The sequence below is a fragment of the Bos javanicus genome, chromosome 28, assembly GCF_032452875.1.
Source record: "Bos javanicus breed banteng chromosome 28, ARS-OSU_banteng_1.0, whole genome shotgun sequence".
Classification (NCBI taxonomy): domain Eukaryota; kingdom Metazoa; phylum Chordata; class Mammalia; order Artiodactyla; family Bovidae; genus Bos; species Bos javanicus.
Genome location: NC_083895.1, coordinates 17,405,614 through 17,433,529, shown reverse-complemented (window position 1 = coordinate 17,433,529; position 27,916 = coordinate 17,405,614). Strand labels below are relative to the sequence as shown.

Here is a 27,916-nt window from a genome sequence, read left to right as displayed (position 1 = left end):
GACTCTTGCTTCTGTTCTCCTGTTCAGAGGAAGTAGTCCTCTGTACCATGAAGTAAGTCTTTGACAACTTGCCTGCAGACCAGCCATTCTCAAAGTGTGGTCTAGGACTCCCTGGGTGTCCCTGTACCCTTCCAGAAGAGTGCCTATGACATCCCTCCTTCTCTAACTACATTATCTGTTTGAGGTCAGATTTCCAAAACAGCACATGGCCAAAGACTGAATGCCAAAGCGGATGTAAGAATCGAGTCTTCTAGTGTCAGACATTAAAGAGAATTGCAAAACTATAAACCAGTACTGGTCTTCTCACCTTTTACAGTTCTTTGTTTTTTGGAAAATTTATTTCTTTTTCATAAGGTATATATTTTATGTTACCATGTAATGAGTGTGTTACTGTTATTTTAAATCAATAAGTGTGTGTTTAATACTCAGTTTTATCTCCTAATACGGTCAGTAGTGAAAGCTATAACCCTCTGAACCAAAAGCTCTTTGGGGCCCCTCAGTAATGTTTGAGAGTGGAAAGGAACCCTGAGACAAGTTTGAGAAGCACTGTTGTAGGCAGAATGCGCTGTGGATGTTCTGTGGCATGCTTAGTTGCTGAAAACATTGGTCGAATCAGGTCAGTTTATGAGTTCAGATCCTGTGTGAACAGTTACGTTCATTTGACTCTTCTGGTCATAGCTGTAGCCAACCAAGCGAAAAACTTAACTTTAAAAAATTTTGAAATGGTGATAATGAATAGCATTAATTAAGGGCTGTCTGTGTGCCAGGCCATTTCTAACTGCTTTGCATGTGTTATCTCCCTTCTTCCCTCATAGCTCAGTCAGTAAAGAATCTGCCTGCAATGCAGGAGACCTGGGTAAGATTACTGGATTGGGAAGATCCCCTGGAGAAGGAAATGGCAACCCACTCCAATATTCTTGTCTGGAGAATCCCATGGAAAGAGGAGCCTGGTGGGCTACAGTCTGTGGGGTTGCAAGAGTCAGACATAACTTAGCAACTAAACTACACTAAGATTATCAATAAGCCCTACAAGTTCAATTTTACTGCTGTTCTCATTTTATAGATGAGGAAACAGAGCTACAGGATGTTTTAGTATCTTTTCCAGTGTCACACAGTTTGTAAGCTGTCGAGTCAGATGCTGAACTGAGGCATTTTGACTCCAGAGTCTGAATTCTGCAATCATCAAAATATATTGACTAGCTGATTGTTGTTCAGTTGCTCAGACATGTCAAACTCTTTGCAACCCCATGGACTACAGCACGCCACACTTCCCTGTCCTCCACTATCTCCCAGAGTTTGCTCAAGCTCATGTCCATTGAGTGAGTGATGCTATCCACCCATCTCATCCTCTGTCATCCACTTCTTCTCTTGCCCTCAGTCTTTCTCAGCACCAGGATCTTTTCCAGTGAGCTGGCTCTTTGCATCAGGTGGCCAAAGTATTGGAGCTTCAGCTTCTGCATCAATCCTTCCAATAAATATTCAGGATTAACTTCCTTTAGGATTGACTGATTTGATCTTCTTACTGTCCATGGGACTCTCAAGAGTCTTCTCCAGTATCATAGTTCAAAAGCACTTGCTGATAGGATGGGGTTAGATCTTCTAAATTAGGTTAGATCTTTCCCCAAACCCTTAAAAAACATATATGACGTGCTAACCCTGACTTAGTACCTTTATCTTCTGCATGAAGAGAAGCTCCTTAAACATGAGCCATCCTTCCCAGGATCTGTGTAGTATGTCTTTGCTGATAGATTATAGTATAACAGGATATTTCGCAGTCTCCAACCATGTTGTGACTGCTTATGACTACATGTTTCATTGGGTAACTTAACTTTAGAATAAAGTCTATTCTTAAATGTTTCACTTTATGTAGTGGAAAAAAAAAATCCTTCTTTATCTTTACCATGAGTTTTCATTGTACTTTGAAAAAGATCTTTGGCACATCCAGGCACTACCTGCTTTCTCTCTTTGTCCCCACCCTCACTCTCCCCTCCCCCCCACCCCCGCCGACTTTTAAAATAATGTTTTAAATTTATTTATTTTTGGCTCTGCTGGGTCTTTGCTGCTCTGCAGGCTTTTCTCTAGTTGTGGTGAGCTGGGGTTACTCTCATTGTGGTGGCTTTTCTTGTTGCAGAGCATGATCTCTAGGACACATGGGCTCAATAGTTGGTAGCTCCCGGGCTCTAGAGCACAGGTTCAATAGATGTGGTGCAGGGACTTATTTTCTCCAGGGCGTGTGGGATCTTCCCAGATGAGGGATTGAACCCACGTCTTCTTCATTGGCTGGCGGATTCTTTACAACTGAGCAACCCTCTATTCCCTTTTATTGCACTCAGTGTGAAGATTTAATTATTGGGTTAGCATGTTCCTTCAGGTTTTTTTTTAACATCTTAAAGAAACACCCAGACAAAGTTTTTGGTCAACCCAATACAATTGTTGTTCTGGAAAAATGTTGTCACTTGAAAAATATTTAAGAATCCCAAATCTATCTATCTATATTTGACTTCACTAGTGATTTGAGCTTATTTTTAAATACATTTTATTCATTCCCATAAGAACTTATTTAGTTATATTTTCACCAAGTGCTCCTAAGATTCCTTTGTTGATCAGAGAACTCAAGTAGAAATGAAAAGTTAAAATGGAAAAGAGCAGTAGCATTTTGGTATATTGGTTTTGAAAAGAATCAGTATAAAATACCCTCCCTGCAAGGATCCCCAAAAAAGGCAGATAGTTTGGTATACCAGCAAGGCTTCAGCTATACCAGCTGGCACACAGCATTTTAGGATGATAAATTCAAGAACCCTTCCTCTCACTAGCTGACATCTCCCTCTGGTATAGTCGGCCTCACCCTTCAATTCCTCTGGGTTTTTAACCCTAAGCCTGTAATTATCTGACCAGGAAGCGAAGTCCAGCATATTGTGGTTACCTTGTTGATCCAGACCATATATAGTACATTTATGTACCAGAAAAAAATAGTTATGTTTGCAAAATCAAGTCTATCCACACTAAAAAACAAACTATTTATTTCCTGATCTCATAAAATGAAAAGAAAAACGTTGGGAAAATGTTCATTTCCACAGTAAATACTTTCTCTTTTCTCCTTATACCTAGACCAATTTTAGCTCATCACTGTTTTCAGTTGCTATATTTAAAATGTGAATAGTTCCCTGAATTAAATATTTTAGGACGCGTGCCAATACCTCCTACATAATAAGGATCCTTAAGCATGAAATCCTGACATCCTCGTTCTGATTCATAACATACCAAATTAATGGAAAAATCCCAAACATTTGATGTATTTTTTATCATCCACCTCACGTGATGCCAAAAGTAACTGCTCTGTATTTCTTAAGTGATAAGTAGTGGTATCTTAGTATTACGAGGTGGGGTTTCTAAGGGGTCTCTGCAAACTGTTGTTATCAATGTTGCTCAGCCAGAATATGCAACAACCTGTTATTTGTTTTGTAAACAAAGGTGCTTACAGAGTCCCAAATGTTGACTGCATAATATTTCGACCATTGGGCCTCAGCAGCTTCATTTGATGTCTAAAGACACAAAGTGGTCTGTTGTTTTTAGTCCTCCTCATCTGTGAGACGTGGGGTCACGCTGTTGAGATGTGTTATTGTGCCCGACAGCATCCTGTGGGATGGCTGTGTAAGGAGAGAGAGTTGGGAGGCTGGACCAGTTGACCTTGGAGATTCCATTCATCTTAGGAGTCTGACAGGAAAGTCTTCAACCAATTCTTTTTATTAGTGCATACCATAAAATTGGGGATGAATTCCTTCTTGTTCTTGGACTATGAAGTGGTGGGAAGAACATTGAATCCAGGAATCTCAAATGTCTTTTCAGCAATTTTCTAACTAGTTAAGCAAATCATGTCCGTCTTTGCTTCAGTTTCCTCTTTATACAGTAGAAATGATGAGGTGATCTCTACCTACCTCACAAAACAAGGTGTGTGCAAAAAATACCAGCGCCAGAAATGTACCTTACTTTTGTTAACACAAAGCAAAGCTGTTTATTAAGGCTAAGATTTAATCATCTGTATAATAAATCTTTGCTTAACAGTGTAGTAGTTCAGGGCTGTGTGTCTTGAGATTTAGCACATATTGCTGAGGTCGGTCAAGGGTACATACATGAGTGACACTCGGGCTGTAGCACGGTTGTAAATGAAGGCAGCATGAGATACATGTCAACTGATCTTTCCCAGGGTAGGGAAGCCTGCTCCTTTAAGACAGCCTCTTCCCAAAGTGAGCAATGAAGTACGGATTATGCATCAGGTATTTTATAGGCAGCCATCACTCATGGGAGAGCAAAAACAGATTTCTGAAAAGACAAGTTCACGTGGGAAATAATTGAGACAGATGAACTAGATGAAGCATAGCAAGAAGAGAGACAGGGATGACTGACAATGAGAAATTTTAAGACCCCCAAATGGCTATATTTTTTTTTTTGTTCAGTACTCGCCTTCCACCTAACGAATGGAAAAAGGCATTCAGTCATACGTTTTGGAAAGCCTGCCATCTACAAAATGGACACATTGCAAATTAACAGAAACTGTTCTTGCCTGGAGAATCCCAGGGACAGGGGAGCCTGGTGGGCTGCCGTCCATGGGATCACACAGAACTGGACATGACTGAAGTGACTTAGCAGCAGCAGCAGCAGCTCTTTTATGCAATCTTCCATTGCATTCTTATTGTATGTCAATGGGGAAAATAATTCCCTGAAATAAAGATGATTAAAATTCCCAAAAGACTAAATCTTCCTTGCTGTAATATTCCATCTTTGTGGATGAAGATAGGAAAAAAAAAACAAAAACAGAAAATTCTCCAGGGCTGTTCCATATTCTGAATTGTTGGGCACCAAGAGCGCTGAGAATAGAATTTGTTTTTTCCCCAAAGAATGTGTTACGATTTCTCTAGTGTTTCTTTGTCCCAAGAGATAACCTGAAACATGCCCAAACACAGCAGAGATATCAAACAAGCCTGGTAATGAATGTACCTGCAAAACAGTCTTTGCAGGAATGATTTCTCCATCTGTGGCTATTTTCCTGCTTACTTATTTGGATCTTTATCATTTCAGAATAACCAAAGATAAATGTTTTATGAATCTTAAAATAATGTATCGCTCTTGTATACTTTCACTCTGATGTAAATCAAGACTAGCTCGCCCTATCTGAAATGTCCTTGGATGGAATGAGGAGTTCGTTTGGTTTGCATTTAAAGCTTCAAACCCATTTTGGGTAAAGAGCTACACCTTGTTCCACGTCTTGTATAAGGCACTCTGGCTACAATAGAACTTTCATGAACACTTTCCCATTTTTTGCTCGTTGGGGAAATAAACTGTTTATTTACCATGAGCTGTAAGGGTATATATACCTTACTGCTGGATATATACCGAGAGCTGTATTCCCATCATACAGTGTCAGGGAGTTTTTAGGGGAGGAGGGGACTTCCCTGTCATTTAGTCAAATCATTCTGTTCTATCAATTCCTAACATTATTTCTGGTTTCTACTTAACACATAGTAGAGTTAGGATATAATCTGTGTCTACAGTATACTAAGAGAACTTGCAGCCTCTATTTTGTAAGGAAAAAATTTTTAATGAGAATTTTAAGTCAAAGTGACTTGAAATTCTGCCCCTGGCTAGTACAAATAAAGGCAAACGATTACTATGTTGACCTCATATTATTAAGACATTCAAAACTCTCCCTCCCTGATACAAATGGTTTTATGTCCCTTGGGAGGCAGGTGAAACTGGCCCTTTAAGTCCTACTTTGTATTCCAGAAAATTTCAGACAAACGCAAACAAATCTTGTTCAGCAGCTAAACAGAATTAACCTTACATTGAGAAAGACTGTAAATGCCCACTTGCCCATCACCAGTAACTAATGTGTTTTTTGTTTGTTTGTTTGTTTCCTCTATGAGAAACATCTTCTCTATATTTATTTTTATTTCTAACCAGTCTCCAGGAGAATTTTTAGGACTCTGAACTATGAGTGAGAAAATAATATCTCACCCAGATAAAGGGGCCTGGATTCTGGATCTTCTTTTCGATATAAGTTACATCATAATAGACTTGAAGAGAGTGGTTTTATTGGCATGGCGATGTAAATCTCAAAAAAAAAAAAAAAAAAAAAACAGAGCAAAACCACTGCCTTTACAAAAACAAAAGCCTGCGAGCCCTGTATTTCTCTTTTTAAACCGATTCTCATTCCCCTCTAAGTCAAGATAAGGCTAGGAATGTTGTTTTGCCTTTCAGTTTCCGAGCGGCTACTATGAGCAGAAGCCCTGGCAGGTTTGAAGTGTACAACAGCAGGGGCCTCCCTGGCAGAAGTCCCAGGGAAAAGATGCTAAGCATGCCTAACATGTGTTAGGGGACAGTGACCTCATTTTCAGGGATGAACTGAGGTTACTTCCAAGCAAAATCCTCACAAACAAAGGCAGCCTTGTAGTGATCGGAAGGAATCTGTGGAGGCAGCCTCTTGTCCTTGGGGTGGTTTTGTTGGTGGTGATTGCAAGTGTAGACAGCCTTTAGGAGCATTTTCCATACTGGTTAAGCCCCCAGCCCCGTGTATTCCTCCTCCTCCCTCTTTATGGGTGAAAAATGCTGGTTTATTTCCAATAACCAGGGAGCAAATAAAAGAGAATGGAGTCTTAATAACCACAGGTCTTCCCTAAATAAAAGGTTTCAAGTTTTTTCAAACATTTGCCATGCAAAAGACACACACACAGATTTTCCCTTTATTTAAGATCTCTATACCCCGCTATAAACACACACCTAAAAGGGATCTGTTAGGTGACATAAATACCTCATGCCCTGTTCGGAGAGGGAAAAAAAGAAAAACTTTCTCCCACAGGTCTGAGGTTTTTATTGACAGGAGGCAGATTGTTGCATGAATGTCACAGTTGTTTTAAGTTGTGCAATCAGTCGCATTCTTTTGAAGTGGTCAAAAATTAGATCACTGTGTAAAATGTCTATAAAATATCAGCACATAATATCTTGCTCTAAAAGTTGATGGAAACTTTGAATACGGGTACTATCTGAATTGGGGCTTCCCTGGTGGCTCAGAGGTTAAAGCGTCTGCCTGGAATGCGGGAGACCCGGGTTCGATCCCTGGGTCAGGAAGATCCCCTGGAAAAGGAAATGGCACCCCACTCCAGTACTCTTGCCTGGAGAATCCCATGGAGGGAGGAGCCTGGTAGGCTGCAGTCCATAGGGTTGCAAAGAGTCGGACAGGACTGAGCACTATCTGAATGCTCTATCTGAATGGTCATTTTCACTATCTGAATGGTCATGATCCAGGGTGCAAGCAGTGATTCTGCACTAGTCTAGTGAGAAAAAAAAGATTATCCTTTTTCACTGGCTCCCATCTCATGTGATTGGACGCACCATGGCACCATGTCTGATCTCAAAGCTTTAAGCTTAGAAGAGTGTGACTGTCAAGTCACTTGACTTGTTTCCCTTGAAAATTGTTTTACTCCAGATGAACACACTGGGTTTGGACTTGGAGAAGTTATACAAAGCAACTCCATGTATATTTCAAAACTGTAATCGGCAATGAAGTCACTACTTGAGGAGCAGTGCCATTGAGGATTTGGGGATCTTGATAAGCAGGCCCCCATACTGTCTAAGTCTCCTTCCTGATTGAGAATAATTTATAAACCTGTATGACTTTATCCATCAAAAATTGCTGCTCATGCTACCAAGAAAAGCTTCGTATCTTTCATTTCATCCTGTGAAAGTTTGCTTTAAAAGGTGGGGGGCAGGCCAAGAAGAGTGAGAGAAAGAGGAGAGGCAAATATGAAAGCTAAAATTTACAAATTTAGCATTGAGAATTCAATCTTCTCTTGCATGAAATTAAAAGTCCGTCAACAGACCTTCAAAAACACACTTCTCAGCACTCCTTTCTTTTCCATTCTACTTGCTATTTCCCCTTCAAATCTCCATTTATCCATAGTGAAAAGTCACTCAGTCGTGTCCAACTCTTTGTGACCCCATGGACTATACAGTCCAGGGAATTCTCCAGGCCAGAATACTGGAGTGGTAGCCTTTTCCTTCTCCAGGAGACCTTCCCAACCCAGGGACTGAGCCCAGGTCTCCCGCATTGCAGGTGGATTCTTTACCAGCTGAGCCACAAGGGAAGCCCCATTTATCAATAGAACCATGTTTATGTAACAGCCTAATTCAGCGGTGCTCACCTAATACATACCTAATTCATGAGTGGGCACCTCTGTTTTTCTATTAGAATCACTTGAGTTGTGTTTATCAAAAGTCCCATCTCAGACCAGTTGAATCTCTGGGTGGGACCTGAGTGGTTTGATTGTTTCCCCTGGAGATCCTTGAAGCATGGTGATTGACAACCGTTCACCTACAGATCTTTTTGTCTCCATTTTCTCCCACACTTTAATCCATCGTCATTTAAGTTGTGCTAAAATATAGATTTAATGATTCCTTTTCATTCTTCAAAACCCTTCATTGTCTCCTGGTATCTTTAGGATGAAGTTAAATCAGATTTATCTCCCATTCCAAACCTTCTGTGACACTGTCCTTGAATGTTCTCCCCAAGGGACTTTTCTTTTCAGTAGAGACTGTCTATCAACCATTCTTCCAACCTTTCGTTTCTGAATCTCTGGCCACTTCCTTCTTGTCCCCACTGACCAAGTCCTCTGTTGAACTCTTACCTCCTTCTCTTAGCTCTTTTCCCAGCTCTATCCAGGATGCAGAAATGGCTTTTCTCAATGAGCTTCTATGGACTTTATCATCTGCCACAGGTTCTTGCACTGTGAATTCTCATTCTGTGTGCTGCCTGCAGGTCACTAAAAGCCATAACTGCATCTCAAGGTAGAGGCCAAGTAGTCATTACTCCTTGACTGCTGGATATTGATACCTTTATCGACTATGACTTCTTAAATCCTGGTAAGTGGAATAAACAATGTAACATCCACTCTGAAGATGTGTTTTAATAGTTAGAAAACATTGATGACTTCAAGACCCAGACTTGTAGATTGCATTTCCAACACCACTTTACAGTGAGGTAAAGAATGTGGATTTAAGAAACAGATTGATTTACTTTCTGGACTTGTCTGCATAGATACACTGGTACTGCCATTCACATTTAAATTAGTGCGTCCAATATGAGAAGTTTGGAAATTTGGTGATCTTCCTGGGCCGTATTTTCTGACGTGTGACCAGAAACCGGGCAGTGTGGTCTGTTGAATCTGGTCACCTAGATAAGAGATTATTACTTATGGAAATTTTTATTGGAAAAAGCTTTATTAGAGGTATCTTAGAATCTTCTCAAGAAGTAGAAGGAATGGTCAATAGAAAGCCTTTTATTTTTTATATTAAAAGTCTATTCTGAAGAGGCAAATATCATTTTAAAATATTTTTAATTAAAATGTAGTTGATTTACAATGTTGTGTTACTTTCAGGTATACAGCAAAGTGAATCAGTTATACATTGATCCATTTTTTTTTTTTAGATTCTTTTCCCATATAGATTGTTACAGAACATTGAGTAGAATTTCCTGTGTGCAATACAGCGTGTCCTTATTAGTTATCTGTTTTATATATAGTAGGATGTAAGTATCGACCCCAACCTCCCAATTTCTCTCTCCTCCCAATTTCACCTTTAGTAACTATAAAGTAAATTTAGTTAACTATAAGTTTGTTTAGAATGTCTTTTTATATAGAAGAATTTATATTAGTAGTTCTTGGGTTAATTTTTTTAAGTGGTTAGCAGCCAGGAATCCTAAAGTTATTCATATTTATTGAACATTTGGTTTTTACTTGAAGGCACATAAATGTACATCCATTTGCCAAATGGGAGTTGTGAAGGTGAGGACTTTTCTCTGAACACAGATCCCCTTCTAGAGTTCATGTTGTCCTCCCATGACACCTGCTCTTTTTCTGTGAGTCTCAGATTCAGTATCTGTAAAGGAAAGCTAGAAACTAAAGTAATCTGGAAAGTAATCCGACTATAAAATTTTTCCAATTTTTATTTTCATCACTTCCAGTCATCGTGTCCATACCTGACTCACCAGCAACACTTTTAGGAACATCAGGTCTTTGCAAAGCATTCAATTTCATTTTCATAAAAATACCTTTCTCTATATACTATTTCCCAGCTTAAATAATACCTAATTAAGTTACATAATTATCACATCCAGAACAACTAGCATAAACATGTTAGAGGAAAAAACACAGTTGACTATTTGTAGGAACAAGTGAATGTGGGAAAGATCTCCCATATTTGGGCATCGGTCCTGTTGGCCAATAGGAATGGTGATGAGCAAGGGAAGTTGGTTAAAAGAACAATTTCTAGGCTATGACGTCGCACAGACCTAAATTTGAATTCTCATTCTAGTGCAATTTGGCTGTGGCACTTATGCAGCTTCTTGAGTTTCCTTCTTCTCTTTGAAAACACAAAAATATCAAATGTCAAGGATCATGAAATAAATTCATCTATGAACAGTACCTAGCCTAGTGCCTGTCTGCCTCTCCCATGACTCCAAAAAAACGTTGCTGCTGTTTCTTTCCCTCTTGACTTAGTGAATCTAAGTTCCTTTTTCCACTTTGATATCACTCTGGAACATTTAACTAAGGAAAGCATTAGATACTAGTGTGTTAAGACAAGAGCTCTAAAATCAGGTAGATGTAAGTTCTAATCCTGGCTCTGCCAGTTTCTAGAAGAATTCCCTGGGGAAAAGTTACCTAACTTGACTTTTTTTTTTTTAACTTTTCTTTCTTGTTTTATGATTATTTTTTTAGTAACCTGATTTTTCTAGTCTGTAAAATGGGTGATAATGACACAGACCTCACAGACCCCTGTGAATATGTGGCAATCAATGAACATACCTTTTATATTATAAGTGCCCAGTAATTATTGCTTATGTTACCATATTATTAGATACAGGACACTTAGATGCCTTGTGATTCATTAGGCACAACAAAATGCCAGCTTGATCTGTGTATTCTTTTTTTTTAATTCATTTTATTGAAATATAATTGATTTACAATGTTGGTTTCTGGTATACAGCAAAGTGATTCATATATATTACTTTTGATGTTCCTTTCTATTATGGTTTATCACAGGATTCTGAATATAGTTCCCTGTGCTGTATAGTAAGATCTCGTTGTTTATCCGTCCTATGTATGATAGTTTGCATCCGCTAATCCCAAACCCCCAATCCTTCCCTACTCCCTCCCCGCTCCATTGGTGATCCCAGCAGGCATATTGCACATCAGGCTATGTACAAAGTGAGTGAAGAAACCAAAGTAAACTCAGACCCACTTCTTCATCTTCTCTTGAATTTTGGACGAGCTTCTAATTCTGTCAGTAGACTCTGGTGAAATGAAGAGCGAGCAAGAGACTAGAGAGGATACGAAACAGACTCTTTTTTGTTCCCAATTAAGTTGGTGTGGAGAAGGAAATGGCACCCCACTCCAGTATTCTTGCCTGGAAAATCCCATGGACGGAGGAACCTGGTTAGACTACAGTCCATGGGGTTGCAAAGAGTCGGACACAACTGAGCGGCTTCACTCACTCACTCTAGTTGGTGTGAGTGTTTGTTTCTCAAGGAAAATTAGGGTACTGGACTCTCAAGGAATGAATATGTCTTTATTTAGCATTTCCTGACAGTCTATCATGTAGAACTTGGCTCTGAGCAGGACATAGACCTAAAAGAGAGAGTAGAGTCCAACTTGAGGAGATAGCTGGCATCTAAGCTGAACAGACCAAGTGCTTTAGGAGTCTGGAGAGAAAAGGAGTCATGTCTGATGTTTATCAGGTAAAATAGCAAAGATGCAGTGACATTTGACCTGGACCTGGGATATAGTTGGTGTATCTCTTGTTGGGGGATGGAAAGCAAGGGGTGATGGTGAGCATGACTGCCAGGCATGATGTTGTAGGCGAAGTCACAGTACTGGGAAATTAGGGGGCCAGTTGAGAAATAATAAGCCTTTGAGGGATGGTAAGCTGTCTAGATTACCTTCAAGATCAGTATTTGTATTTTAATTCAAGCTGCAAGTATTTGGCACAGGTTTTCAAGGACCTTAGAGACTGCCATAGGGATTGATTGGATATTATGGTTTAAAAGCAGAAATATTTTTTACAAATGAAGCACATCATCAAACATTAATATATAAAAGTAACAGATAAAAGTAGACCTGCTTTGGCTGACAATGAAAATAGATATATGGAACTCTGCTTATTACCAACCTTACTCTTTGTTTTCCTTTTTTAAAAAAATTATTGGAGTATGGTTGATTTACATACAATGTTTGTCAGTTTCAGCTATACAGCAAAGTGATTGTTACATTAATATATGCCCATGTATTCATTCTTTTTCAGAATCTTTTTCAGGTTCTTTACCCATATAGGTTATCATATATGGGTATCATGTAGAGTTCCCTTTGCTATACAGTAGGTCCTTGCTGATTTTCTATGTTATATGTAGCAGTGTGTGTATGTTAATCCTAAGCTCCTAATTTATTCCTCCTATTCTCCTATCCCCTTTAGTAACCATGTTTGTTTTTGAAATCTGTGTCTGTTTCTGTTTTGTAAACAAGTTCATTTGTAAAAGTTAGATTCCACATATGAATGATATACAGTATTTGTCTTTCTCTGTTTGACTTATTACACTTAGAGTGATCATCTTTAGGTCCATCCATGTTGATGCAAATGGTATATCTTCTTTATCTGTTCATCTGTCAACGGACATTTAGGTTGCTTCCATGTCCTGGATATTGTAATAGTGCTGCAACAAACATTGAGGTGCATGTATTTTTTTTTTTTTGAAGTATGATTTTTCTCCAGATATATGTCACGGAGTGGGATTCCTGAATGATACGGTCATTCTGGACAAAGTATTCTTGAACCCTAGGGTTCCACAGAACCATGGGTTTTGAGGAAACAGCCTGGACTTACTATAAAGTAGTTATGGTTTGAGTTCTGCTTCTGTTAACCCAGACCCAAAAGAATTCGCAAAGATAAATTTCTGAGGACTGTGAGCTCACAATCAATAATCACAAACTACAGAAAGTGTAAAGTGGTACCAATCACTTTGAAAAACAATTTGTCATTAACTAGTAAAGTTGAAAAAGCACATAAGCAATGACCCAGCATTTATGATCCTAGATGTGGCTATCTTGGGGCTTCCCAGGTGACGCTAATGGTAAAGAACCCACCTGTCAATGCAGGAGATCCCTGGGTCAGGAAGATTCCCCTGGAGGAGGGCATGGCAACCCACCCCCGTATTCTTGCCTGGAGAATCCCATGAAGTAGGAGCCTAGCAGGCTACAGTCCACAGGGTCACACAGAATTGGACATGACTGAAGCGACTTATCACGTATGCACACACATACCTTAAGATCTTGCCTGCGTGTACCAGCAGTGGGGTTAAATGAGAATGACCAAACTAGAACAGAGGATGCCTTTGGAGAGCTAGTCAAGGAAGGGCCCCTTGCACATCTGCAAAGCTGCCTGTAATTCTTCAGCTGACTGGGTATGTGGGTATTTCTTTTATGATGCTTCTTTCACTTTGTTTTTCCTTGGCCGTGCTGCATAGCATGCAGAATCTTTGTTCCTTGACCAGGGATAGAACCCATGCCCCCCACAGTGGAAGCATGGAGTCTTAGCCACAGGACCACCAGTAAAGTCCCTGATAAGTACTTTTAAAAAGGAAAATAAAAACTATAAAACTTCTCAGAGGCAAAATATTTGATAGGCTTCAAGTGTGAAACTTTCTGGGAGAGAGTTTCAGGGAAATAATGAAGAAAAAAAAAGTAATAAAAAATTCACACCTGTCATCACAAGAAAAAATTATAAGTATGTATGGTGATAGATGTTATCTTACTATGGTGATCATTTCTCAATGTATGTGTCAAGTCATTGTATACCTGAAACTAATACAATGTTACATGTCAAATATTACCTCAATTAAAATAAGAAGGACTGACACCAAAGTTGCATGCCTGAGTGGTTAGGATAATCTTGATATCTTAAAACTGAATTAAGGCGATCAAGGAAGTTTATTATTCACATCTCTGCCATGAGCACCTCGTTGCAGCAACACGTATGTTACACATTCTTGGTAAATGGTTGTGGTGCTGTTGTGATGCAGAAATTGTGAGACATAGAAATGGAAATGTTCGGGTTAGATGCAGATAGGCACAATCAGTGAGCATTAAGTGTAAAAAGAGGGGTAGAAGTCATGATAGTGACGAAGAGCACAGGAAGAAAGAAACGTGAGATCCGAAAATGGAACAGCCCATTTTTCAGTGATGGGTTGAAACAGCGAGGAGCAAAAAGGCTTGAACAAAGAAACGAGAGAGGCCAAAAGGAAGATGCCGAAGAAAGAGAAGGTGATCGGTACTGTCCAATGGTTCAATATTAAGAGGAGAGAATTATAATTAATGGAATTGGAAGGTCGTTGGTGATTTTGTACAGAGAGATTTTATTGATTAGCAAGTGGATTAGCAAGAGAAGCCATATTGCCAAGGACTCAAAGATGAATTAGTATTAATCATATGGAAGTAGTCAGACTAACCTAAACCAATCCGTCAAAATGTCTGATGTTCACAGGATAATTATAAAATAGTAATCATTTATTGTTTCCTATGCACTCAGCCTGTTATTTACTGTACATGAACTAATTTCATTCTAATAGTAGATTTTTTTATCCCCATTTGACAGCTGAGAAAACTGAGGCACACATGTTTAAAATCTTGCCACAGGTAACACTGCTGGTAACTAGAGTTGTTGGGATACAGACCAATTAACTAGTCTACTGCACTGAGAAACACACATCCCTTGCAAAGAGTGTTAGGTACAAAAGTGGAAGAAAAGATTGTTTTGTTTTTGTTTGTGTGGGGTGTTTTTGGAGGGGGCGCAGTTTAGGTTTAAGAAATACCTGAGTATGTTGGTACACAGAAAACAGGACACCAGGAGAAAAAAAGAACCTGAAGCTTACAGGAAGGATCATCTTCCCCTTCACATGGTTCCCAGATAGGTGGGAAGGTGAAATAAAGGGAAAAGAAGAGAGAATTGGTAGATAAGGTAGTAATAGATGTCAGATGTCGCCCCCTAAGGTTTAGTGGCAGCGAAGGAGAACTCTGTTATTCTTCTCACTGCATCGGCAGTCTGCATGTCTTCTGGTGAGCCACTCTCAGACTGATCTTGAGCCTTAAAATAAACTCAGTGAAGGAACTGGGCTTGCAAGGGCACATAATTGAAAGTACCTACATAGTTCATCTGATGGATTGATGAATGAACAGACTGATAGACGGACAGTTGTTTGATGGAAAATGAATGAAATAATGAACTAATGAGTTACTGCTATACTATTTCATGGAAATATTGTATGGACTAAGTTAATATAAGTACTCATACAATTGGGGTTTCCCTGGAGGCTCAGAGGGTAAAGAATCTGCCTTCAATGCAAGAGACCTGGGTTCAGTCTCTGGGTGGGGAAGATCCCCTGGAGGAGGGCATGGCTACCCACTCCAGTATTCTTGCCTGGAGAATCCCATGGACAGAGGAGTCTGGTGGGCTACAGTCCATGGGGTCACAAAGAGTCGGACACTAATGCACATGTGTGCACACACACACACACACACACACACCACTTATACAATTAATACATATTATATTCAGTTCAGTTCAGTCGCTCAGTCATGTCCGACTCTTTGTGACCCCATGAATCACATCACGCCAGGCCTCCCTGTCCATCACCAACTCCCGGAGTTGACTCAAACTCACGTCCATCGAGTCGGTGATGCCATCCAGCCATCTCATCCAAGTGTGACTAATGATATAATTCAGTTCCAATAATATAATTAGGTTAATCTAAGTGCTTGTAATAGTGTCTAGCACACTGAGTTATGAAGTATTAGTTATTACTGAGATTAGTACTTGGAAAATGTTTTTTTTTTAATCACTGCTTTCTGATGAATAATATTCAGTACAGGTGAAAATTCAGAGTAAGTTTAATTTGTCTGTCCTTGAAGTGATTTCCTTGAAAAACATACATGGTTCATATTTATTTCTTATCTAGTAAAATTTTATGTAGACAAGACATCAAATAGTGGCAAAGGATACTTGCATTTTCCAAATTCCTCCTCCAGATTTTCATCATCTCGGGGGCAGGGGAGGAGAAAATGCTGACCGACTTGCTGATACTCATTTTGTACCAACTAACTCTGTAGACGATGCCCTCCTCCGTGTGACTTTCCATGTGACAGCACTCAGCCTCTCATGGGACCTAATCTCCTTCCAGAGTAATTTGTCTACAGCTGGCTTTAAAGAGACATTGTTTGGATAGAATGTTCTAGATTAAAAAACAGGTCATAGCCTGTGTTAAGAGTAACTCCTAGTTACTTGATGAAATGACAGCTAAGAGATGCAACACATTGTTATTGAGCCTAATATGAAATATTATATGTATTTTAAGAGTAAGGAAATAACCCATATATAGATAATATAGGCAGAATTGGAAAAAGAAAAAAATGAAGACTCCTCCCTTCACCCTGCCAATGAAGCAGCATGATTTGGGAATGTATAAGAATGAGATGAAGGCAAGTGAGTCTTAACTGGTACCACATCTGTTTTGTTTCCCACCATACAGCTGGATGTTGGCAGGACTAGAACAAAGTCAATATGCAACTAATACTTGTGGAAGAAAGACACTGCTGCGTGGCTTGCAGGTGGCTGAGACTAGAGGAAGAACTTCTCAGTTCTTGTCTGTGCGCCGTAATAACTGCATTTCCTAAGTTGTCATGTTTCTTGAGGGCAGTCTTTACTTCCCTCTTCTCGCTCTTTCTTCGTATTTTCCTCTTTCTCTTCCTAGACTTTTTCTTTGACGTACCAATAGAAGCTGGTTATTATTATTGGTGTGTTGGACATGTCTGCATATAACAGAGAGCTGGGAGAAGTGAAAAAAAAGAAATAATTTCTTTTTCTCTTCCCTTCTCTTTTTCCTGAAGTTCTCAGGTGATAAATTAGCCACCTCAGAGAATTATTTGATACCAGGGTATATTGGGTAAAATAGAGAATTCTTTATCCTTAGAGCAGATGTTCTTAGACGTGAATCTGTGAGCCAACTTTGTGATCCTGAGCCTGAAATAGTGTTTGTGTTTGCATATGCATTTTTATGCACATGCATGTTTATATTGCATGCATGAAGATTTATGTTTATATTGCATGTATGCAGATTTGTGTATGCATATTTGATGTCTGTATGAAAATGTGTGTGTGTGCAGATCTGATGTACATAACCATACTGGATCTATGTATGTATATATGTGTGATTATTGAAGGAAAGCAACTGATTCATAACTTTTGTTAATCTCAAAAGAATCTGAACACCAAATAGGTAGGCAACCACTGAATTAGAAGATTTTGTTTATACTGTCTGTATTTTGTTTTGCTTTAAATTTTCTAGTGGGAAAATTCTGAGAAAATGTGAGAGAAAAATGGACAGTATAAAGAATCACCAAACCTTTTTAGATCCAGAATCAATTCAGGGGCTTTCCTTGAATTCTGACATCTTTCTTTTTTAAACTTCTATAACTACTGTTTTTGTGTATTCAAAGTCAGGGTTTGGGGTGCCTACTTAATTCACTGTTGTTATCTCCGGCCACTGAAATAATCCAGGCAAGCTGATGTCATTTGTTCCCAGGACAGCATCAGAGCCCTTCTGGGCAAATTCACTAATAAGTCACTGAGCAGGCACAAAGAAGATGATGTTTTATGGTACAGTGACCCATCCTTGCATAGCTAATTTGTTTCTAACTGAACTTACAAACCAAACAAAACTAACCTTCTCCAAGTACCAAATTGCTTTAAAGACTGAACTTTATGTTTCATTACATTCCTGGAAACTTCAGTTTGTCCTTTGTCTGATTTGAACCAAATCTGTTGTTTTACTCTTACTTAACTCTCTGCCCTGATTAAATTATCCGCATGCTTGACTCAAATCCCAATTTTACTATAGCAATACCTACATGTGTTCCCAGACACCAAACCTATGGCTTAGCTTATGCTCTCTGCTGTTCAGCTTTGTATCATAGCAAATTCTCAACATAAATAGCTCTTGTGTTGTTTTTGTTGTTGTTAATAAAGCCTCCTGTATTATTCCAGGAAATATTTTAATTAAACAGTTTGTGCTTAGTTGCTCAGTCATGTCCGTCTCTTTGCAACCCCGTGGACTGCAGCCCTCCAGGCTCCTTTGACCGTGGGGATTCTCCAGGCAAGAATAATGGAGTGGGTTTCCATGCCCTCCTCAATTAATCAGTTATTTCCACACAGTTTACTTATTTGTTGATTCATCCATTCACAAATCATTTCTAGGCACTTGCTATGTGCCAGGAAACAGAAGGATGAATGTTACACTTATAGTCAGTGCCTTGTGCTAGGTCAAGACATATGGCAATGCCATATTTTGCATATGGCAATGCAAAATATGAAAGCCTTTTGAAACTCGCAATCTTTAAGCAAATCGATTTACTATTTTTTTAGAGCAGTGGTTCTCAACTGTAGAGGTTTTAGCCTTCACCCTAGGAAACTTGGCTTCATGAAGACAGTTTTGGTTGTCTCAAATAGGAGATTCCCCTGGTGCCTGATTGGTAGATGCTGGGAATGCTGGTGAACATGCACACTGGACAGGATTGCTCCTTACATCAAAAAATTATCTGGATCAGAATGCCAGTACTGCTGAGATTAAGAAACCCTAATTTAGAAGAAGCAGGACTCTTTCAGAGAGAGGCATACTAATGTGCATGGAAATGGGGGAGACCCTAGAGGCACTGCCGTTTCATTTAGGTCTTGAGCAAGTCAACTCTTAACTGACCCACACCAAAATCGGAGATTCCTCTGAGTAACAGAATTGTCTTCATCTCAAGTACGTTTCCAGGGTCAAATTAGCGTTCCTTCAGGATTGGCATGTTAGTGACTTTTCATTTGTCTACCCCTTAATACAGCTCTGCCTATTATTAAAGAGCTTATAATTTAGGGAAGACAAAGGACAGATACACCAAAAACTATGATGCTGGGTGATAAATACCAAGAAGGCTCAATGAAATGAGTGCCTTGGGAGCACTGAGCAATTAAGCTCTGCCTGGAGGTCTGGGAAGCCTTTACAGAAGAGGTGGCAAGTGAATGGGAGTTTGAAGGAGGTAGTGGCCAAATGCCTGAAGGAAGACACTTGGTTCTTTTAAGCCATGTCCCGCATGATTGCATTTATAACCAGTGATGTTTTCGGCAGCCCTTTCAAGATCTCCTTCTGTATTATTTTACATGAAACAAGATTCCTTTACAAATTGTGCAGACTCAACTTGGCAGTCTTTCTTATCACCTTTTTTTCTATTAAAAAATTTCAGTAGCAGATGATTTCAGCTGTGTAATTGTAGGTATTAGAGTTTAGCAATAGTTTAGAGTTGGAAGCTTCCAATGAATGAATTATAGACTTGGCTTTTGATGTTCAAAAAAGGTGGACATATTTCTTTATTTGTACAGGCTAATGCTTCTAATAAAGTTGTCCATAGGTTGTGGACTTAGCTTTAAAATATATGGAAAGTATGCTTCACAAACTGTAGACATTTATAAATGAATGCTTTTCAAATACAGTCAACATTCCAACACATGGCTATGACCTGCAGGAAAATTGCAGAGAACATCATTAACCACAAATTTCTGTTAAACTAGTATAACAGCATTAAATGTACTTATGAAGCTATTAATTGAAAAACTGGCCATAGTTATATACAAAAGAATGGGGTAATGTTAAATCTCTTTTTAAAAAATTATATGAGTTTCAGATATAGTATTGTAGTTCAACACCTGTATAATTAAATGTATGATTAAAGAGAGCAGTGAGGTTTATTGTAATGTAACTACCAGAAAGTTTCAGGATTTTTCTTAACTCTCATGAAATTGTATGTACCTACACATCCTAGGAAATGTTCTCTTTCAGTTTGGAATCACTTATGGCATCACAGAAGGGGTAATTTTATACACTTGAAACTAACTTTTGAAGAATTCGTTCTTTTCCTGGTGACTTCATGAAGACCTTATATTAGTGTTTTCATGTTAGAAATAAAATAGTTCAGTTGAAAAAAATCTCGGTTTTACTTTCTTTTTAAATAGTTTGAACAATCATCTGGTAGTTAGAAACAGGCATATTTGTTTCCTTTTTTTAACCAAATGTTTTTTTCTTTTTTATTCAGTCTGATGCCAACGCGAGTTACTTAAGAGCAGCTCGAGCTGGACACTTGGAAAAGGCCCTTGACTACATAAAAAATGGAGTTGACATCAACATTTGCAATCAGGTTAGTTGTGGTGATTGTTGTTGTTATTTAAGTTTTCAGTTAAAATTTTTAAAATCCAGACTTTAAAGTCTTTAAATCCTCTATTACCAAGTTATTACCAAGACTTTCTCTTTTTGCCAGTGTTTTCTATTAAATGTCACCAACTTGAATGATCAATTTATTCTTCGCTTTGTTAGAGGAGCATTCAGAAATGTAGATATGTGTCCTTTAACAATTAATTCCTAAAATACAGTACATAATGACATCAGAGCAACCCGCCTAATTGCCACAAGTACTTTTATTCCGAATTCAGGCTCCTGCATTGCACACATGCAAATGGTTGTTGGTAGGGTGCTCTCTTCAGAATTCTTAGTAGACTGTTTACCGCTCTATGTTCAACATGCTGATAAAGCTTTCCCTTCACTTAATCAGAATGGGTTGAACGCTCTCCATCTTGCTTCCAAAGAGGGCCACGTAGAAGTTGTCTCTGAACTGCTACAGAGAGAAGCCAATGTGGATGCAGCTACAAAGGTCAGTGTCACACGTTTCGTGCTTTTTGTATCAGTTGCCCAGTTCAATGAGAATTCAGCCCTCTAAAAATCCAGGCATGCTTCTCATGAAATACTCATCAGCATTGTTCTCCTGGGGAACTTACAGAGGGAATTAATATTTTGTAAAATGTTGAAAGCAGAGAGAAAGATGGGTGAACTGATGGATCTTGTTTCTCATTTCACAGAAAGGAAACACAGCGTTGCATATAGCATCTTTGGCAGGGCAAGCAGAGGTGGTAAAAGTCTTGGTTACAAATGGAGCCAATGTCAACGCCCAGTCCCAGGTAAACCTATATCTCAGATGCCAAGAAATGCTGTGATCATGATTCGCAAATAATGTTCTGGGTCAGGTGCTTGTTTGTTCTTGTGTCTTCTAAGAAAACAATATTTAAGAGCTATATCATCATCAAGGAAAAACCCAGGTCAGTGGGCAGGGCCAGTGCAGCAAGGGCTGTGAAGAAGGACCCTTTGCCCTTAAAAGCAGCAAAAATTCATTCACCAAGCCACTTAGGTGGCCACTTAGGTCTTGTCCTTTTATTTGTATTTTCCAGTAACTTTTTTTGAAATGAATGCACAGGCAGACCTTGGAGATATGGGTTCAATTCCTGGCCACCCTAATAAAGCATTGTTGCAAAAAAAAAAAAAAAGTCTGCAAATAGTAAATGTTGGAGAGCATGTATAGAAAAGGGAACACTCATACATTGTTGATGGGAATGTAAATTTGTGCACCACTACAGAGAACAGTATGGAGGTTCCTTAAAAAACTAGAAGTAGAATGACCATATATATGATCCGTCAAGCCCACTCCTGAGTATATACCCAGAGAACACCATAATTCAAAAAGATACATGTACCCTAGTGTTCATTCCAGCACTGCCAAGACATGAAAGCAACCTAAATGTCCATCCACAGAGGAAGGGATAAATAAGATGTGGTATCCACACATATATACATACAATGGAATACCACTCAGTCAAAAATAATGAAATAATGCCATATGCAGCAACGTGGACAGAACTAGAGATTATCATACTAAGTGAGGTAAGTCAGAGAAAGACAAATACTATATATCACTTATATGTGAAATCTTAAAAAAAAATGATACAAATGAATTTACTTACAAAACAGAAACAGACTCAGACTTTAAAACAAACTTATGAAAACCAACAGAAAAAGGTGGGGAGTTGGGGGATAAATTAGGAGTTCCCAGGTGGCTCAGTTGGTAAAGAATCCACCTGCCAATGCAGAAGACTCGGGTTCTATCCCTGGGTTGGAAAGATCCCCTGGAGTAGGAAATGGCAATCCATTCCAGTATTCTTGCCTAGAGAATTTCATAGACAGAGAAGCTGGCAGGCTGCCATCAATGGGGTTGCAAAAAGTTGGACATGACTGAGCAACTGAGCATGCAGGAGAAAGCACTACTATATATAAAATAGATAAACAAGGACCTACTTTATAGCACAGGGAACTCTAGTCAATATTGTATAATAATCTATATAGAAAAAAAATCTGAAAAAATATGACCATATGTATATGCATAGCTGAATCATTTTGCTATACACCTGAAACTAACATGACATTGTAAATTAACTATGCTTCCATGTAAAATATAAATTTAAAAGAGTTAAATTCATTGAATGGGCTTCCCAGGGGGCACTAGTGGTAAAGAAACTGCTCGCCAATGCATGAGACTCAGTCAGGTTCTATACCTCGGTCAGGAAAATCTCCTGAAAGAGGGCATGACAACCCACTCCAGTATTCTTGCCTGGAGAATCCCATGGATAGAGGAGACTGGCAGGTTATAGTCCATAGGATTACAGAGAGTCAGACATGACTGAACCAACTTAGCACATACTTATAAATATGCATTGAATAGGTATATTATTCCAGATTATTTAGTTTCATTTATATCCTCATTTGCAATCCTCTGCATGTGAAAGGCAGAGGTTTTTCAAAGTCAGCCATCTGTAGACTGATATGTATGGCTGGTGGTCATAAACACACATGATTGGAGAATCTCTGTAATGTAGAGACTTATTCTAGTTTATGATGTTGGCGAAAGTCCAGTATGGTCAATTCCTGTTTACTAACAGAGGCATCGTTGTTGCTCCCTGAAACAGATTAGGGGGGACAAAAAAAGCAGAAGAAACTTTAAAATCACCACACGTTAAAATTTCCGGATTGTTTGTAATGGATATGCACCCATCATTCATTCAGAAGATTCTCCGACAAGCTCTCAGAGTCCTGCATGAAGCTCTAACAAAAATACTAATAGATTATCATTTGGTGGACTTTGAGTCCAAAAAAATTAAGCTCACTTTATTGGTCTAAAAATACAGGTCTTCATTATCCAAATTGTTCATTACGTGAGTCCCCCAGAGGCGTGAGCTTGTGTAGGAGAGCATACATCATCATAACAGATAAATATCCACTAAGGACCTGATTGTTTTTTTTTTTAATTTTATTGAAGTATAGTTGATTTGCCATGTTGTGTTCATTTCTACCATACAACAACGTGACTCAGTTATACATTTATATATATATTATTTTTCATATTCTTTTCTATTATGGTTTATCACAGGATATTGAATATAGTTCCCTGTTATACAGTAGTATCTTATTTATCCATTCTCTGTATAATAATTCTCTGCTAATCCCAAACTCCCAATCCTTCCCCCTCACTTGGCAACCACAAGTCTGTTCTCTGTGTCTGTTTCTGTTTCATAAATAGGTTCATTTGTATCATATTTTAGATTCCACATATAAATGATATCATATGGCGTTTGTCTTTCTCTTTCTGACTTAACTTCGTTTAGTATGATACTCTCTAAGGACCTGACCATTTTAAGAACTGACCTCTACTCAAACATTCCTTCCAGCTGAAGGCTGACATCTATCCTGGTTCATCAATATCTACCCCAGGGTGTTAGGTTGAACAAATTGACTATAGAACAAAGCTGCAAGTTTTCCAAAGATGTAGGATATCATGAAGTCAGGAAAAATGATGCTAGAGGACTGCTGGACCCACCGCCAAGTTGTGAGGTCGTGGCTTTCTGGCAGGAGTAGGCCAGAATGTATAAAGAATCAGGATGATTTCCTGACACATGTTTCCATCTTGAATAATTTGAGAATCAAAATGTTAAATGAAGGAAAAAATTAGTCTGAAAATAAAAAGTGAAGGCTGTTGACCCATCATATGGTTTTGTTGGAAATTAAAATCATACTTTCTCCCCCAGAATCATAGTTGGTTTAGTCTTCATTCATTCTGTGAACTTGTACATGATCCAGTTGTAACCTACGTTTTGTTAAATCATATAAATTCGCTTTTACAATTTCTGGTTTTCTCTTTCAAGATGAAGTCTCAATCTAACTTTTTTCATTATTTACTGTGGCCTTTTGATCTCCACCTTAAGTGCGCTTGATTTCCTCAGCTTTTTCCAGTAGTGATTATCTTTGAATAACAGGAGCCTCTTGTACTTTATGGGTCCACGGAATTGCAATGACTTTCCTCCTTGTTACTTCAGCCATATTGATGAGAGCTCTGACGCTATTAAATGTCAGTGTTGCAGAAAAGAAACTGAAAGGTTGCTGCTGAGCCATGAAAGAAGCCAGGATTCTTGGCTCCAGAGGAGAGGAATTCAGTCCAGGGCCAGTGACGAGGCTTGATTGCTTAGAGCTTTTGTGTAATAAAGTTTTATTGAAGTATAAAAGAGATAGAGAAAGCTTCTGACATAGACTTCAGAAGGGTGCAGAAAGAGCCCCCCTGTGCTAGCCTTTAGCAGTATGTTATATAACTATAAGCAAACTGTTAATTAGAGAAAGGAAATGTCTCAAACCGCAGAGTGGCACCAGGCCCCTCACCCACAACGCGCATTTTGAGATAACATTGACACAAAGTGAGTCATCTCAGGCCGTAAAACGAAATGACGTGAATCTTGAAAAAAGGCAGGTTTCCAAGTAAATATTTAGTTTCATTAACATAGATTAGGAGAACAATGTTTGAGTAAAACATACTGGTTTGTTGATCCCTTATGGGTTCTGAGTCTTAAGTGGAACTGACTTGAAGAAAGAAAGACAGAGTCTAGGCTAAATACTCCAGTGTTCTTGCCTGGAGAATCCCAGAGACGGGGGAGCCTGGTGGGCTGCCGTCTATGGGGTCACACAGAGTCGGACACGACTGAAGCGACTTAGCAGGCTAAATACATAGTTCATTAACATAGCTTAAGAAAAACATTTCCATAAGAAAAACACCTTGGTTAGCCCAAGGTTTGAGAAAAGTTAGGTTCAGGTGGAACAAGGTGTCCTCATGGCAACACAGAATTTTAAGAGAAACGTCCTTTTAATTTTGTATAGAGAAGGGAAAATAGTCTGACACTTGGAGTTTGTTTCCTCCTGCCGCTTAAGAAAGAAAAAATGCCTGACGCTTGCAGCCTGTTTCCTCCATTGGAGACCCCTGGCCTTCCTGCCTGTGACCCTCTCAAAACTGTTCTTCCAGCCACATGGTTTCTTGTGTAATTGGTCTAATCTTTAGTTCCCTGTGGTTGGACTTTTGTTACATGGTTTATGCCACCTGTTCTGATTCCCATCGAGAGCTCACTTAGAGTAATAATGTAAGAATGTTTTTCCAGAAAGGAGTGATATAAACTTGAATATTGACAAATATGAGAGAAATACAGACCAGATGACCACAAGAGAAGCATTATGCTTTTCAACCAATTATTTTTAAATGCCTCTATGATTTTTTTTACTCAGGAAATAGCTAGTGTTAAGCTCTGAGGTAATGGGGAATGCTTTAGTCCATTTTCATTTTCTTCTTTTTTCCTCCAAGGGAGAGACAGTTAGCCTCCCCATCTTGTAAACAATGTACACATTCCTGACAAATGATCAGAGGAGGCATAGTTTTAAACCTTCTCTCCAATGTCTGGGAGAATCTGTAGTCGAAATAAAATCCTAACCAGATTTGATTTCAATTTGTACACATTCTCTTCTGATGATGAAGTGCGGAAGAAGAACATGGGCTGTGAAATGTGCTGTTCCTTGCAGCTGTGCTTGGAATACCCAGCCACACACTTGACAGTAAAACCTGCCCCCCTTCCTCTAGACACCTGCCCTCAGAAACCTTCTGAACTGCATCATTCTATGGATGGAGTGAGTAATGAGATCACCACACAGCTGAATGGAGTTTCAAAGATAATTCCTAGCAGCAGCTTTTCAAAAGGAACTTTCATAAAGAACAACAAGCAGTAACACCATGAAGTGCAATGAAATTCCATTTAGATGGCAGAACACCACAGGAATATTAATATTCAAGAATAACAGTATTCCTGTCCACGTGAAATTTTATCCTATAGACAATAATTAATTGCCAGTGAGGAACAGTATCAAAAGAGCCCCTCTCCTTCCTTAAATATAAAAATTCTCCTGGAAAATAAAAATAGCATTGGACAATATCAAGTTCTGATGAACTGAGACTCTATAAACTAGGAGTTTATAGATATTCTTGTAATAATTCTTGTCATTGCCTTGATCTTAGGTCTTAATAAGTAGTTAACTCTTTCTTATATTACTTAACGTTCCAGGAAATCATTTAGGCCTACCCTAAGAAAGAAATGGGGTTAGATAACTAAATTGTGATTTTAAAGAACTCTAATTTAAGTCCTTAGTACTTTATATACAATACAACAATGATTAACAGTGTTTGCGCTTGAAAAATCCTAAACCGCCATGTCAAATGACATCCCTCATGCTTTTCTCTTTCTCTGTCTTTATTCCATAAGACACCAACCATATTTATAAAAAAAGCTGCTGCTGCTGCTAAATCGCTTCAGTCGTGTCCGACTCTGTGTGACCCCATAGACGGCAGCCCCCCAGGCTCCCCCATCCCTGGGATTCTATTTCAAATAGTATTTTAGCTATCAAAGTATCCTAAATGGACAGGTTTTCACAGTGGTTTTAACAAAGACAAAGTCCTTTAATTAAATCAATGTTTCCTTGGTCTTTCTGTGTTTTTAATGTTTCCTATTGAGGAGGTCAGATCCCGATGAAGCTAGACAATGGATCTGGTCCAAATAGAGCCTTTCTGACCTTAAAACTCATAGCATATCTCTGATGTAAACAGCCTTCAGAAAAATTAGTATCATATACAAATCAGTACAAATTTATTACCAAGCCCTTAATATTTTAATTAAAAACAGGACTTTTTGATATACAAACCTTAGTTAGAGGAAATTAGCATAGATAAGAAAATTTCAAGGATGAAATTTAAGCCTTTATTTTAGTTCATTTTATTTCATTTTTATTTTATTTTAGTGGATCTAGGCAGCATGCCTCAGTACTATCTATAAAACTATAAGTCTGCAACTTTGCATACTTATGATAATACCACAACACTTATAATAACACTGAAATGCCTTCAGAGCAGAGGGAATTGAAGATATTGGATAAAGTCGGGTATCAAGAAGTATATTCAGTCTTGAGCTGTTCTGCTTTTTGAGATTTCAGTCTATTGTTGCTACAGAAAAGAAAATGTAAATTGGGCCACGCATATGTTCCTTTTTGGTCAGCTCTTTGTTTTGGAAATTTCCTAAGTTAGGAAATTAATAAAAAACCAGTGATGTACTTTTTTCTCTTAAGAGAAAAATAACATCTTTCCTGAAATCTGACCATTTTCCTAATCCAAGTACCATTTCACGGAAAAGCATTACAGCTCTAGGGCGTCCACACTGAATTTGCTCGTACCTTAAGCCTCTTTGCACTAGAGAGTAATGGTAATACCTTTTTTCACTCTTTCCAAAGGATGCTTATAATTATCTCCCTATAACATAACTAAATGGTGTGTATGTGTTCTCACAGCTTCTTAATCCTTTCCTGAGGGGTGATGTTTTTATTTATTAGTGTTAATTTCTATCACTTTAATCCAAATAACTTCAGCAATTTGGAATTCCCTGAGGAACCCATAGAACAGGAGGCTAAAGAAGCTTTCAGAAAGCTTTGGAAACTAGGTAGTTGGAGTGAGAGAACCTAGTCAGAAGCTAAAGGGTAAGATTGTCCTTTGATATGTTCCCT

At 38.6% G+C, this 27,916-nt stretch overlaps 1 protein-coding gene across 6 annotated transcripts in view; it reads left to right on the top strand.

Moving 5' to 3' along the window:
• ANK3 (ankyrin 3) overlaps positions 1–27,916 on the top strand; it is a 749,200-nt gene that overhangs the window by 477,986 nt on the left and 243,298 nt on the right. For all 6 annotated transcript variants that reach the window (XM_061405045.1, XM_061405049.1, XM_061405044.1 and 3 more), the window contains 3 exons: positions 20,220–20,321; positions 20,733–20,831; positions 21,037–21,135. In XM_061405045.1, the coding sequence (XP_061261029.1) occupies positions 20,220–20,321; positions 20,733–20,831; positions 21,037–21,135 (300 nt within the window). The remainder of the gene's footprint in view (positions 1–20,219; positions 20,322–20,732; positions 20,832–21,036; positions 21,136–27,916) is intronic.